General features: G+C 38.4%; 1 protein-coding gene across 10 annotated transcripts in view; it reads right to left on the minus strand.

Annotated features, from left to right (window-relative positions):
* The window catches only part of Enpp2 (ectonucleotide pyrophosphatase/phosphodiesterase 2), a 108,172-nt gene that overhangs the window by 72,112 nt on the left and 20,484 nt on the right, over positions 1-15,576 (minus strand). For 2 of the 10 annotated variants that reach the window (XM_076836012.2, XM_076836010.2), the window contains exons 1-2: positions 1,168-1,301; positions 847-949 (exon numbers count right to left, since the gene is read on the minus strand). In XM_076836012.2, coding sequence (XP_076692127.1) covers positions 847-949; positions 1,168-1,200 — 136 coding nt within the window. In that variant the 5' untranslated portion in view covers positions 1,201-1,301. Of the gene's footprint in view, positions 1-846; positions 950-1,167; positions 1,305-15,576 lie in introns of those variants that run through there. The other 8 variants (XM_076836018.2, XM_076836017.2, XM_076836020.2 and 5 more) reach the window with 7 other exon arrangements.

Consider the following 15,576-nt stretch of genomic DNA (forward strand, 5'->3'; position numbering starts at 1 on the left):
ACTCTGGGATCTCAGAAAAAGTCAAGAAAATATTGCCCCCTAGAGTACCCATTACTTCAAATGTAATTTTTATTTCTAAAACTATCAGCGGCTCCAATTTCCAGGAAATTAACCAACTCATTGCTTAAGACCTGGTCAGTTAAGCCCCCTCCGGCTGCACAAGGAGCTCCTTCATGAGAATTCCCACTCCGCTGATGGTTCAGCATATTGTAAAAGGAAACTCTTTCACTTTGGTTCGATTAGCTAAGTCAGGGTACACTTTTAAAACTCACCTTTCCTGATGCAAAAGAAAAAACACAATGAGAAAAATCCATCCCATAAGCTCTTTCAAGTACCTCCTCTGTCTTATGTTTTTCCTGTTTGGAGTAAATCTTGATCTTAAAATTTTAAATCTCTAGAGTTTCATAGAGACAGATCACTGCCTTTTTTACTTTCATTCCTCTTTTTCCTGGATCAGAATTATCTGGTAGCAAACACTCTATTTTACATCACATGACAACAAATTGCATTTGTATATCTCCAGTCCTAACCCAACACCTGTTCTCTCACCACATCTGCTTTTGCCTTGGCTATGAAAAAATGTTTTAATTTTATCTCAACATTTATAAATTTCAAAGTACACAGACTTAAAGGTACAGTTGTTATGAAGCCACCATCAATGTGCTCTAAATAAAACCACATTTTTTTCCACCTGAACTTATATATATAGCTGGTTTCATCCCAGAGGAACCTAGGACTAAATTGGTTATCCTGCAAGATTACTTGGATTTCTTAAGGACTTTATGTTGATAACTAGTGAATAATATTTTTTAAAAGAACTGAAATGCAAACAGTTGTTACTCTTACCTGTCAGAGGGCCTTCATCCCATCCTTCTGCCCTCTTAATTCGACTTGCCGTGAATCCACAGCAGATATTGACGCCAACAGCAAAAGTGAACAAGGATATTACCTAAGGGAATAGAGACTGAGTTGTCAAAGACAGCTAGACAGGACTAAATCAAATTACATGAAGCAATTCCAGTCCCTGCAACATCCCCAATCCTACAACTTCCAAAATGCATCCTAAGGTGCTGTCTCAATCTGAACAACAAACAGAAACACTCAGATTCAAAAGGAACTGGTTCTGAGGAGCAAGCCTTTTCCTCTGCGGTTCCATCCTTCTCCTACCTGGTAAGACTGGAAGGAGCCTCTTCTTGCCATGTCAGGATTCTTGGAAAGCTTTCTGCAGCGTGTTCTCTGCCTACATGGAATGCCCTGCTCCGGGGCTCCGCGTTCAGTCTATTAACTACAAGCAATCCCACCTGGGAAGTTGACAGGCTCATCTGATTTGTCCAGAGCTTGATTTCATCACAGTTTGTTCAAATTGCAGCTCTGAGCACAAGAGGCTTAAAGCATCATCCTCCTTGTCCCCACCCCCTTATCGGTCCCTCCCCTAACACAAACCCTTTCATGTGGTATCCTCTGGCAACGTGAAGATTTCTTATGTAGCTGTGGCCAATAACAGCGCACGTTCGTTTTCCTTCCCTCACAAAAACATGGTTTGTCAAAAAGAAACCAAATGTATTTCATCCGATAAAAATGAAACAGAGCCGCACAGAGCTTTCTACCAGCTTCAAGCTTTTAAGGTTCACAATGTAGTTATTCAGTGTCGTCAACCCCGGCTTTATTTTTCTTTTCTTTCCTTTTTTTTTTTTTTAGAAGGAAAGTTTTACCATTTGTAAGCATAATAACTCTCCCTGTCTTTGCCATTTATTTATTTGCTGGCAGTTTGAAAGACCCTGTCCCTATTACGACATTCTCTGCTACTTCTGATGCCTCTGATATTTCTCACGATGAAATCTCCCGAAATTGCAACTCGCACAAGAGACAGCATTCTTTTCCCCATGCCATTGTTATATTTTAGAGAAGTAACTTTTATCAAAATACTGAGAATGCCAGCTAAGCAGCGTGCAGTCCTCCTGCCCTGTGAGGAAAGACAAAATAACTCCAGGGTCTGGCCATTCCTGCCAAAAGTCAGCTGGCTTTGAGGCTTTTGGGAGGTAAGGAGCAGAAAGAAGAGGTGGAGAGGAAGGGAGGGTAAGCTTTATTAGCAAGTGAATTGAGGATGGAAATCTCAATGGCAGCAAGAATTTAGATTTCAAGAATTGTTTTTCTAGTTATTTTTCACTTCGGTTATCATCTAGCTCCCATCTAGGACCATCTAGTGTCCTCTGAGGCTCTTGTGAGTGTAAAAATTCCTTTACTGAGCACTTTGGAAATCACAGCATGTTTAGAGGAAAAATTGAGGCCTCTAAATCTGAAAGTTGTTTAAATATTGTGTGCCTTTAAGATTCAAATGAGGGGAGGTTTGTTTGTGGCTTTTCCGGCCAGGCCCTGGGACTGTCTTTTCTAGCACAGTGCATATGCGCATACGTAAACAAACAGGGACTCACAGCTCAACCAATTACTAACGGAGCAGAGCCTCTGTGCAAATAAAACATGATAGCATAAAAGCAAGAACTTGTTTATAGTGGATTGTATAGTAGGCCTGGGTTTCATTATAAATTCTAGAGTTTAGTAACAGCTAATTGAGAATACACTGCCAAACTTTAAGTTGCCTTTCTAGAATTCTTTTAGTTTGCCCTCTTAAAAGAGATGACAGGCTTATGAATTTTTCTATGTAAGTCTCTTGCTTTAGTCTGTCTGCCATACTGAACTGATTTAGAGTTGGGTATTTAGCGAGGCTTATAAAAGATGTTAACCCCATGTAATATTTTTCTACTATTTATGTTAAATTTCAAGATGCTGCAGTGCTCCCCATGTTCTAAAAACCAAGCCCCCTCTACTCTCCAGCCTCTCCAGGCTTCGCCAGAGTCCAACAACTTGAGCCTCTGTCTGACATTTGATTGCAGAAACCCAACGTGGGGACAATGACTATTGTCCTTGGGGGAAAAAAACGGAGTTCAGAAGCAGAACATCAGCCATTATTTCATTGTATTTTAGACAGGATGACTAGCAGTATGGGAGAGAAAAGCTGGTACATATAAAAGCCAAGTTTAGGCATAGTTGACTCCTGCACACCACTTGGTACCATTTCCAAAAGAAGTGAGCTTAGTCCCTCTTGCTGCTAACTATTCTGCTAAATTCACTTTATTTTCTACCAGGTTGTGGAGCGTCAGGAAATTTTTTACACACATACATCATCACCATCATCATCACCACCTAGGTATTGATAAACAGAACTTTACTAAAAAGATTATCATTATAAATCAACTTCCAGGAAGATGGCCAAAGTCCCTCTGTTGGGCACCGAATCAACTGCACAATCCCATTACCCCCTCATTATGCAAAGCTGAGAAAAAAAACAAAAAGCCGGGAATGCAAAGTAAGTTAAGAAATTCCACCAAAATGACTAGAATATAGTTCAAAACCTTCTTTTATAAGAAACCCCAATTAAGAAAATTCACCTGCTGTGGTGTCTTAAGATTTTGGTAGAAATTGACACATGGCTGGCTCAGGAAACAAGAAAGAGTATGCGAGAGACTGAAAAACTAAACTTCCAGCTTGGTTTATTCACCTAGCCACGTTTCAGAGAACACTGCCCCCTGGCAGAAGGAAACCTAATTCTAAATACATCTTTCATCAGTCTCAGCCCCTAAAAATCACCCCATGGTTCTCAATCTTTATTAGGCATAACAGCCACCCTGGGGTTTGTTTGAAATGTTGTTTATGCCCTGTTCCCTGAGATTCTGATTCCATAGTCTTCGGGGTCGGGGAAGAGAAAGGGGTGCTTAGGGGCCAGACAAGAATGGAACAATAGGTTATTCTGATGCAAGTCATACAAGGACTACATTTAGAAAAACAGAACATGAGAATAAATTACTCTGAATTAATTTACTTATGCCCTCATATTGAATTGCTTGGCTTAAGTCATAATGTAATTTTTAATACTTTCACTATTAATTGAACTTTAAGTTTCCATCTCTACAAGACAAGCAAGCTATGGCTGTCCCTCCAGGGGAATCATCTCCAAACTGTAAGCACAGATCAGCATTTTATTTACTTTGCTGATGGTACACAGCAGCAGTGTGTATGTTGCTTAATTGCAATACAGTAGTTGCATTTATACAAATGCACAGTCTATCTTTTCATGAAATAATTCTATGAATCCTTGTTCCCAAGTCCTGATTAAGATAAGAGGGCTTGAGGTGAACAGTGAGATTTGAAAGATATGAAACTGAGTGTTGTTATTCCTGCTTCCTGCAGTAATTATGAAATTGTCATCAAATGATTAAAACTTTATCTACATCCAGTTTCTCATTATGCAGAACTGACATGACTTGACTTGGTTTAACATTATTCCCAGAATAATTATAAGATAATGTATGATGTTAGACAATTACTAACCACATGATTTTCAGAACTATCATTTTGCAATAACTACAGCATGTACACTGTGGAAGTAATAAAACAGCACCACTGTATATTCTTCCTATTCTATTTTCAAATTCTTTTTTTGATTTTTTTTTTAAGTTGTAGATGAACACAATATCTTTATCTTGTTAATTCATTTTTATGTGGTGCTGAGGATCAAACCCAGTGCCTCACACGTGCGAGACAAGCGCTGCACCGCTAAGCCACAACCCTAGCCCCTCTATTTTCAAATTCTTTAAGCCTTGTATTTACATTCTGTTGTGGAAGAGCAGTATTAGAAAATTAAGAAAAAAGTTGGACAACAATCATAGCCAAAGGGACATACCAATCTAAATCCAGCTGAAAATTCTGACAGTTAATCGGGGAACAAGCTGGCTCAATTGCTCCCACAATCCAGAGCTGCAGATATTTATATAAAGTAGATGCCACTTAAAATGCTAAACCAAAGAAGCAAAGTTTTATGGGTAATGTATGGTCCCTGGGGGTTCTCCAGTGGAGAAATAGCACATGCCTTTTCAAATGTAAACAGGACTTGTTCTATTAGTTATTACATAATTGAAAGCTGAAATCAACACTGTCACATCTTACAGTGACTTCAACTTATATTATAAACTCACATGCATTACATTTATTCCCAATGGGAGCTAAGTATGAATCCCTCACTGGAACAATCTCTGCCCTTTATGAATATTCATTCATTCGTTGCACAGATATTCATTAGCTCCTACCAGGTACCAAGCACTGTTCTGGGTACTAGCAGTACTAACCAGGGAGCTAAACCAGAGATTGCCCTGCCCTCCACATTAATCACATAGACATAGAAATGAATGTGCAGTTGCAACTGTGAAAATGCAGATGTGTGGAGGTAAATGATGCTAGGAGAAACATATTATCCAGATATGGCCTAATCAGGGAGGTCATAGACGATTTTGTGGGTTAGATGTTAACTGAGCTGTGATTTGAGGGGTGGATGGGAGCAATTCGATTCAGAGAAGAGGAAAGAATTCTAGGCAGAGAGAAGAATGTGCAGACGTTTTGTTTAGGATTGAGGCACAACACCCTCATGAGATAAAAAGACAGCCAGTTTGACTGATGTAAGAAGAGCAAAAGTGAATGCAGAGTGAAGTGCGACTAGAGAGGGTAGGAGAGACTGGGCACATGGCTTCCCACAGTTCATCTTAGGAGTATTGTCCTTATCCTGAAAGTAGTGAAAATGCCCTTAGAAGACTTAAGACAGGTGGAGTTTAATCAGATTGTGAAGAATTCATCTCTTTACAGTATAGATATGAATTAGAGGGAATTAAGAATGAGTACAGTGGTCAGTTTGAAAATCATGGCAATAATTCTGAAAAAAAGATAATGGCAGTTTGTATCCAAGAGGGTCTGGTGGTGGTGGAGAGGAAGAAAAGCCAAAGAGTTAGGGAAAAGATTTGCTAATGACCTGGGTAGAGGAGGCAAGGGGCAGGCAGGTATTAGCATGACTTCTGAGTTAAGAAACACTTAGACATTACAACACTTAAATATATGCTCAGTAAAATCTCTCCTTGTGTTTTAATGGGACCATAAGGAAAATATAGAGACATCTGCAAACACCCTAATATTAAAGTTAAAATAAAGGACATAGCTAACAGTTTGAGAACATTTGTCAATCGTTTTAAAGATCATCTAAGACAGTTGATTTAAGGTAATGTTATATTTGGCTTTGAACATGAAAAATACATTTATTCATAAATGAGGTTTTAAAAGAATTTCCCCCAGGAAATACTCAGCTTTGTTCCTAACTCTAGCTTATAATAAAACATTTTAAAATGCAAAACTCAATTTAACTATTTCATTCTAGTTACTCTGAAGCCTGCATGCTAAATATCTAAGCAAACGGAGATAGATCCTATCAGTCTGAAGGGATGGGTCACCTGCATGCCCATGAGCCTTAGGAACGATTGCATCGTTTGAGTCTACTCTGTAATGTAATTGTGTAATAGATGAGCATGAACAGGTGGGTAGATCACTAGAGATAATTATTTTATCACAGGACTGAAGGCACCCATTTTTTCCCTCCAGTGTCATATAGGCAGACTAAGATGTTATTGTCACCTCCTCTTGCAGTTGAAGTAATGGAAGTTACTTCTGAAACCTAGGCCTCCTAAGCCAGCCTAGTCCACTGTCCACTAGAGCATGATGTCTCTTATGCCACCTGAGGGTCTGAACTCAACAGGTCCAAAATCCTGCTACCTACACAACTAGTTCACCCTCCCAACTTCATTTCTTTTGGTGAAAACCTTAAAACCACTTTTTGTTCTATAATCCTTTCTTTCACCTCTTGCTTTTCATCAGATACCATGTTATACATTAGCCTTATTAAATACACTATTTCCATAATTTATCAGAGCTTGCTGAGTGCTGTCAGTTCCTAAATTATCTTCCCATGTGATGATTTTTCATCCCTATGTCTTCGTTCTTCTAGACAAAAGTTGAAAGTCCTCTCTGACAGTTCTTCCTATGTGCGCTCTACCCTCTCCTTACATTGAGTCCTCTTTTATTCAACCTGTGATTCATTCCCATAATTACCCAGAAAGCCCTACATACAATGCACTTCTTATGACTTTCCTCCCCAAATTAAAATCTTTCAGTGGTTCCCATCATAACAGATCTCAAAGTGTGATTTTTGGACCCAGAGGGTCAGAAACACCTACAAACATATTAGAAATGCACATCCTTGGAGACGACCGGAGACCAATTGAATCAAAAACTCTGAGGAGTGAAACCCATGATTAGTGTGGCAAGATGCCCACAGGTGATTCTGATACAAGTTTGAAAACCACTGACCTCTAGAATAAATACTAAACTGCTTAACAGGGCATGTAGGACCCAGATCCAAAACTAAGCTCTCTGGATTCAAATCCCAGCTCTGCCACTGTTTAACTGTGAGACCTTACATGACACTCCTCAGCAAATTACTTCTCCATCCCAAGACTCAGTTTTCTCGTCTGTATCCACCTTGGGATTCTTAAGACTATTACATAAAAATAATCCATGTAAGTCACCAAGCACAGTAGCTGGCACAGAATAATGCTTAATAATTGGTGGTTTTCTTAATTAGAGAAATATTTGCTGTTGCTTAAGTCTTGCTCTTTTACATTTTCATTCCTCCATATATGTTGGAGCTTAAGCCTAGAATGCCCTCTTCACATAATATCCCTAAAAATCTCCAACATATTTGTGAAAATTCAAGTTAGTTCACTGTGATGCCTCCTCTGGTTTTGCCTTCTGGATGCACAGCAATGGGCTGCCTTTGTTCTGTTCGTATATTGTCTGTATCCTCTTAGCTTGACTCCTTGTGATCTCTTCCAATGCAGAGACCAGTTATCCCTACATTTCACAGAGCTTTGCAACTTGCCGGAACATAGCAGGAAGATGATAAATGTTTGCTAAATGAACCACTTGGTACCAAGAACCTTGAATTGCAGTCTTGCTCTGTTACTAACTAGATGTGCTGTGTTTCTTCATCTGCAAAACAGGGTTATTGGGCTAACTCAGCAGATTTAAGCCACCTTTTAAACATTTAAACTTTGTTTTCAAATAAAACCTTATAGTGAATACTAACATCTAAATTTGGAATTGCTCTTCTTGTAGTTGAGATGAAGACCTAGAATCACATCTACCCAGCCACCTCTTCCCTATGAACCTTCTCAGAAATGTAGAGATTCAAGGCAAATAATTTGCAAAAACCAAACAAGCAAATATCAATAACTAAGTTAATTCTCATTATTTAAATAATGTTACTAATATAATTTTTTCCCTGTGATATTCTGATATTCATACCTGTGTACACACACACCCCAAAAATCTGATGCCCCAGGCCAGATCTTTCATTGACAATGACAGAAACTCTCTCTCTGGGCAGGTCCTTCTGCAAGGAGTCCAAGCTCATTCCTGCATCCACATTCTTGCTTGTACTGTTTCCCAGTCCTGAGGTCCTCCTCTTCCTGTGGTGTTCCTCCAGATCTTAGTCAGTTTATAATCTTTCTCAAGTCTCAGCAACTTCACAAGTAACCCTTTCACAATTTCAAAGCCCATTGTCCTATCTTCATTTCAAGAACTTACAGATTTACTCAAGACATTCGTCTCTCTTCTGTCTAAAGTACCCTGTTTAGTTTTGTTGTTAGTTTGATCATTTCTTATTTCAACAATAAAAGCATAAACTCCTAGAGATTTGGAGAAGTAAACAACAAGGTGTAGAGGTTAAGAGTTTGGATTCTGAGGTCCAACACACTTGGTTCTGCTCCTTTTGAACATGAGACTTCACTTAACTTCTCTGAAATAAGGGTTTCTTTTTAAACTGGCTTTTATTACACAGGATTTATATGAAGAACAAGTCATATAATGTATGTTAGGCAAATAGCTCAAAGCTCAAGCCAAAGAAACAAAGTATTAGATATGATTACAGATAGGAGGAGAACAAGATCTGCATCATCTTCTATCATGTTCTCAGCATCTTACAAAATGTTGAACATAAAATAGGAGTAACATATGTTCCAGGAAAATCCCTTTGAAAGTACAGATTACCAAAGAAACACTGACCCTCTTCTTAGACTTGAAAGCCCCCAGAAGGTGAGCTTCAACCCAAGAAATGTGTTGAGGTCAAAACTAACAGGAAGTTTATAATTGCTCTTAGAGTGTTATCATCACATAATTACCAGCACCACGGTATTCTCTCAGGGAGGAAGCAAAACTATCCTTTCTGTGATTCCCCTTTCAAACTAACAGCAGTTAGTGATACTGATGCAAATTGGGAAAGAAGGGAACATCCTCTTCCTGATCAAAAGCTCCCACTAACAACTCACAACTGACATCTTCAGACCTGACAGAGAAAGACTGAATGCCTTCCCCCTAAGGTCAAAAGCAAGAGAAGAATGTCTGCTCTGGCCATTTCTATTCAACATTGTATGTCTAGCCAGAGCAATCAGGTAAATAAATAAATAAATGGCATCCAAATCAGAACAGAAAGAAAGAAATAAAACTATCTGTATTTACAGGTAATATGATTCTATATGTGGAAAAACTAATGAAATTACACACATCAAAAGAAACCCACAACAATTGGTACTAAAAAATTAGTTCAGAAAAGGTGCTTGATACAATACAAATATACAAAGTCTATATTGTATTTTAATGCATTACAATGACAATGTAAGGTGAAATTAAGAAAAATTGCATTTACAATAGTATTGAAAAGTCTAAAATACTTAGGAATCAAAGTAACAAAAGAAGTGTGAGATTAATACACCGAAAGCTAAAGAGAATCATTAAAATACATTAAAGAAGACCTAAATAACTGGAAACACATTTACATTCTTGGATTGGAGGGCATTATTTTTAAGATAGCAAGAAAGCAATGAAATTGAATGCAAGAAAATATTTTCAAATCATATATGTGATAAGATTCTTGTATCCAGAATATGTAAAGAATATATAAACAACCCCTAAATTCATCTACAAGGAGACATACAATCCAATTATTAAAAACAGTCAAATAATTGGAATAGTCATTTTTCCAAAGAAGATATACAAATGGACCATAAACACATCACTAGTCACTAGGGAAATGCAAATCAAAACTACTAACACAACTTCATATCCACTAGGATGGCTAAATTAAAAAGGCAGATAATAACAAGTTCAAGAAATGACATGGTGAAAAATAAATAAATACATAGTAATCTTGGTGAAGAGAAAAAAAGAAGTGATGTGGGAAAATTGAAACTCTCATAATTTTTTGGTAGGATTGTAAAATGGTGTGGTCACTTTGGAAAACAGTTGGCAGTTCCACGAAATGTTAGATATAAGATTATCTATATTGCCCCCACCTATGAACACACAAGAGAAATTAAACATACGTCTGCACAATACTTACACACAAATGTTCACAGCCAGAATTATCAATTGATGAATAGATAAGCAAAGAAGTTGTATCCATACAATGGAATATTATTCATAATAAAAGGGATTGAATCCTGATACATGCCACAATATGAATGAATCATGAAAACACACTAAATGAAGAAAGCAGTTACAAAAACCACACATTGTATGATTCCATTGGTAAATTCCATTAGGTAAATATGAAACCTCTAGAATAAACAAACTTAAGGAAAGAAAGTAGATTAGTTGTTGGGCAATGGGGGAGTGACTGCCATTAGATGTGAATTTTTGAGTGTTGAAATATTCTAAAGTTATATAACTGCAATTTTTGCATGTCTCTAAGAATATATTAAAAACCACTGAAATATATAGCTCAAGACTAAATTTCATAGTATACAAATTACATCTCAATAAAGCTGATTTTTTTTTTTAAAGAGTTGGGCTGAACAGACACTTCTCAGAAGGTGATATACTATCAATCAACAAATATATGAAATAATGTTAAATATCTCTAGCTATTAGAGAAATGCAAATCAAAACTACTCTAAGATTTCATATCACTCCAGTCAGAATGGCAGCTATTATGAAGACAAACAACAATAAGTGTTGGTGAGGATGTGGGCAAAAAGGCACATTCATACATTGCTGGTGGGATGCAAAATGGTGCAGCCAATATGGAAAGCAGTATGGAGATTCCTTGGAAAACTTGGAATGGAACCACCATTTGACTCAGCCATCCCCCTCCTCGGTCTACACCCAGAGGACTTAAAAACAGCATACTACAGGGACACAGCCACATCAATATTTATTTCAGTACAATTCACAATAGCTAAACTGTGAAACCAAACTAGATGCCCATCAGTAGATGAATGGATAAAGAAAATGTGGCATATATACACAATGGAATATTACTCAGCAATAAAAGAGAATAAAATCATAACATTTGCAGGTAAATGGATAGAGTTGGAGAATATAATGCTAAGTGAATTTAGCCAATCCCAAAAAAAACAAATGCTGAATGTTTTCTCTGATATAAGATGGCTGATTCATAGTTGGGTTGGGAGGTGAAGCATGGGAAGATTAGATAAACTCTAGATAAGGCAAAGAGGAGGGAGGAAAAGGGAGAGAACAAGGGATGTAAAAAAGATGGTGGAATGAGATGGACATCATTACCCTAAGTACATGTATGAAGACACAAATGGTGTGAATATACTTTGTATGCAACCAGAGATATGAAAAAAAATGTGCCCCATATGTGTATTATGAATTGTAATTCATTCTGCTATCAAACAAATTAGAATAAAAAATGAAATTAAAAAGAGAGAGAGAGAGAGAGAGAGATGGAGAGATTGTGCCTGTAGAGAGGTGAATTCCAAAACATCTGGATTCTCATGAAAAGAGGTTAACCTTGATCTTCAGTTCTCAGGCCTGTGCATTTCCAGAGCCCCTCCAGTTATTCTCTGAATTTGACAATGCAGAGAAGGAATGAAGCATTTCAGTCACCGTGTGGGCCTCTTTCACCATCCCCAGTGGGTAATCAAACTCTTCACCCTTCCACATTGCAGTCAATAAAACTGAAGGGCTGTGCCTAGGCAGTCCCAGAGCTGAAGTTCTCAGATTGAAAGATCAGGATAGCTGCTGTGGCAGACAGGCATTTGATATAGTGGTTTAACTAAAGATAAATTTTTATGTAGATAAATAGGAAAATGATATTATAGGCAGGTGAAATTCCAAAAGCAAAAACTCAAAAATTTCAGGAAAGGTGAAAAGAAAGGGACTATATATTCTACCTAACTGGCAGGGAGCAGATGCACTCTTCCATGGTAGCTGGTCTCCAGTGAGTGTGCATATTTTGCCAGACAATATACTGGAGACATTCACATATATTTCCTCATTTAACAGTTATAAAACTTTTACAGTATTATCATTGTCAATATATGTGAAAACAATCTCAAATATCTCAGACAACTTTCCCAAGTTCATTTATATTAAATTGAGGAATCCTCTTTTCTCTGATTTCCCAGTGAGGATTACAAACTGGCAAGATCTAGAAGAAATAGGAATTTCTATTATCTATAGCAGAAACCCGAGTCTATAAATAGACTCTGATAAATGTTTAATGACCTTGATAATGCTACCTGATTCAGAAGATAATAGAATCGAGAGATTGGCCCATGTTATAGGCTGACCTTGTTGTGCCAACAACAACAAAATCTGTGCTGAAAAGGGTACTAGAAAACATTCCTCAAAAAACTAGAAATGTAACCACCATATTATCCAGCTGTCCCACTCCTTTGTATATATCCAAAGGATTTTAAATCAGCATAATACAGTGTCACAGCCACATCAATGTTTATACCAGTTCAATTCACAACAGCCATGCTATAGAATCAATCTAAGTGCGTTCAACAAATGAATGGATAAAGAAAATGTGGTATATATACACAATAGAATATTACTCAGCCATAAAGAAGAATGGCTTTTTGCTGGTAAATGGATAGAACTGAAGACTACCATACTAAGTGAAATAAGCCAGTCCCCAAAAGTCAAAAGTTGAATGTTTTCTCTGATATGTGAAAACTAATCCAAATAAGTGGTGGTGTGCTGAGAGCCATTGCCAAGTAGGTATTGTAAGGGTCCAGCGAAACGTCGGAGAAAGAGACCACCAAGAGACTGCTCATGCAATTGCAGAAGGGGATTTATTGGGGATCCATTCCAACGCGCTGGGGCTCCTGGCCCACTCAAGAAGGGAGAGCAGCCAAGAGCCCAGAGCCGAGGTTAAGCAGTGCTTAAGTACACTTTTTGAGGAGGGCGGGGGCTTTGCATACATCAGAACAAATCATCATGAGGCACGGGAAAATTGAACAACAACTCTGAGACATGATTAGCACATTCATTGGCGGGAACAGGTTGGGCGGGGGTGATTGGTCACTCCTAAGCGGGGTACACATTCAAACTGATTGGTTTGGGGGCCTGAATGCCTACGTGACAAGCTACACAGGGTCCCAGGTTATTAAACAACCAGAGAGTCAGTGGGAGTATTTACTGGGCCGTTAGGGTATTGTCCTAACAGCTACAGGAATTTCAGGTTTGGGGGGTAGCAGAGGAACTTAACAATACCTGGTCCTTTACTTTTTAACTCAGGCCTTGTAGCTTAGAAGCTTTACAATGCCTGGTCTTTTACACTTTAACTTCAATTTCTTTTACCCTTACAGTATGACACATGGCAATTTCTTTGTCAGCCTACCCATTGTTGCTTAGAGGAAGGACTCTCCATATTGGACCCAGGTCATTTGCAGTGACATTGCATGTAAGGTGACCTTGCTCAAGGACCAGGGTGGATCCAGGTTTAGGGCGGATCAGGGTTTAGGGCGGTTCCAGGTTTAAGGTGTACCCTGCTGGGAATAGGGCGTATTCTGCTGCCTCAGGCGTGCCCGCTCCTGGAGTTCCCTTTGAGTTCTCATGGGATTCAGAGAGTATTTGGGCCCAGAACGTGGATTTCCCCAGAACGTGTTTGTAGAGGGCTGGTGTGAGTTCGGGAATAAAGAATTGCTGTTTGAATCTACAAAGCTGTGAGTGGCTCATGATTTTGTGCCCAGCCAGACTGCGGCAGTGGTCGGGGGAGGGAGTTTAAAAAAAAAGAATAGAACAAAGATCAATGGAGTAGACCAAGGAGGATGAAGGGAAGGAAAAAGGATTGGGATAGGGAAAGACAGTGGGATGAATCTGACCTAAATTTCCTATGTACATATAAGAATATACCACAGTGAATCTCAGTATCATACATATCCACAAGACACTAATTTTAAAAACTATAAGAGAAGAAAGATCAGTAGAGTAGAGGAAATGGGATGGGGGAGGGAATGGGAGAAGGAAAGGCTAAGTACTAATGTTAGGGACTGAAGTAGAACAAATTATATTCCATGCTTTTATAATTATATTAAAGTGAATCCTAATGTTATGTATAACTAAAAAAGAACCAATCCCCCCCCCAAAAAAAAGTAAACAAATACTCCATGTATATATAATATGTCCAAATACATTCTACTGTCATGTATAACTAAAAGGAACAAATTTTTAAAAAATAAAATAAAAATCTGCACTTTTATATGGTTATGAATCCATTCATGGCCAGAACCTTGGGCATCCTAGCCACATCATTTCTCTTATGCACTTACAGAAAATGCTGGTCATTGTCAGACAATTCCCCTAAAATTTAGAAGACCAGAGTTTTACAAATTCATGTAATAGTGGCACAACACAAATTTAGTGAACACCCACCATATACTAGCTAATGGTTATCAAAAGCTTTATCTGTACCAAGTATTACTTGATATCTGAGATAGTGAGGCAAAAGGCACACTTTAATTGGAAGATCAAGTGTATTAGTCCATTCAGAGTGCCACAGCAAAGTACCATTAAGTGGGTGATTCATGTATGAGAAAAGTATATTGCTCACAGTTCTGGGGGTCCATAATCAATACTCTAGCAGACTCAGTGTAAGAGCCACACTTCTTTATAGAGAACTGCCTTCTTACTGTACCTCATATTACAGAAGGGGTGACTTTCTCTGGGTTTCTTTTAAAAGGATACTAATCCATTTATGACAAATCCACCCTCATAAACTAATCACCTCCCCCTTCCTAATATCATTGCCTTGAGGGTTAGGATAGTGGTGTCTCGGTTTGGGAGAACATAAACATTCAGACCATAGCAGGAAGTCGACCGTTTGTTTAAACACACTGCGGTAGAGGTATTCAACAGGCATGAGCAGGAGGTACTGCCAATTGTCTTCCTCAATCTCCATTCCAACTTGCTCCCATGATGCTCCCCTGCAGATTTTCCTTTTCTTCTTTTAGGATGGTGTTCTGGTTTGAATATGGGTGTCACCCAAAAGCTCCTATGATAACTCAGGAATCTTTTGAGGTGAACTGATTGGATTGTAAGAGTTATAACCTAACATCCTAGTTTGCATGAACTAGCTAGCTGGGTGCCAACTGTAAGCAAGTGGGGTGTGGTTAGAGAGGGTGTGTCACTGGAAACATGCCCTGAAAAGGTGTGACTTCTCTCCATCTTCTCCTCTCTCTGATTCCTAGCTGCCATGAATAGAGCAGTATTCCTCCACAATGTCCTTCTGCCATGACTTTCTTCCTCACCTAGGTCCTAGAGCAATGGGATCAGCCCACTATGGACTAAATCTCTGAAACCTGAATCAGAATAAACTCTTCCTTCTCTAAGTTG

The sequence above is a fragment of the Callospermophilus lateralis genome, chromosome 16, assembly GCF_048772815.1.
Source record: "Callospermophilus lateralis isolate mCalLat2 chromosome 16, mCalLat2.hap1, whole genome shotgun sequence".
Classification (NCBI taxonomy): Eukaryota; Metazoa; Chordata; class Mammalia; order Rodentia; family Sciuridae; genus Callospermophilus; species Callospermophilus lateralis.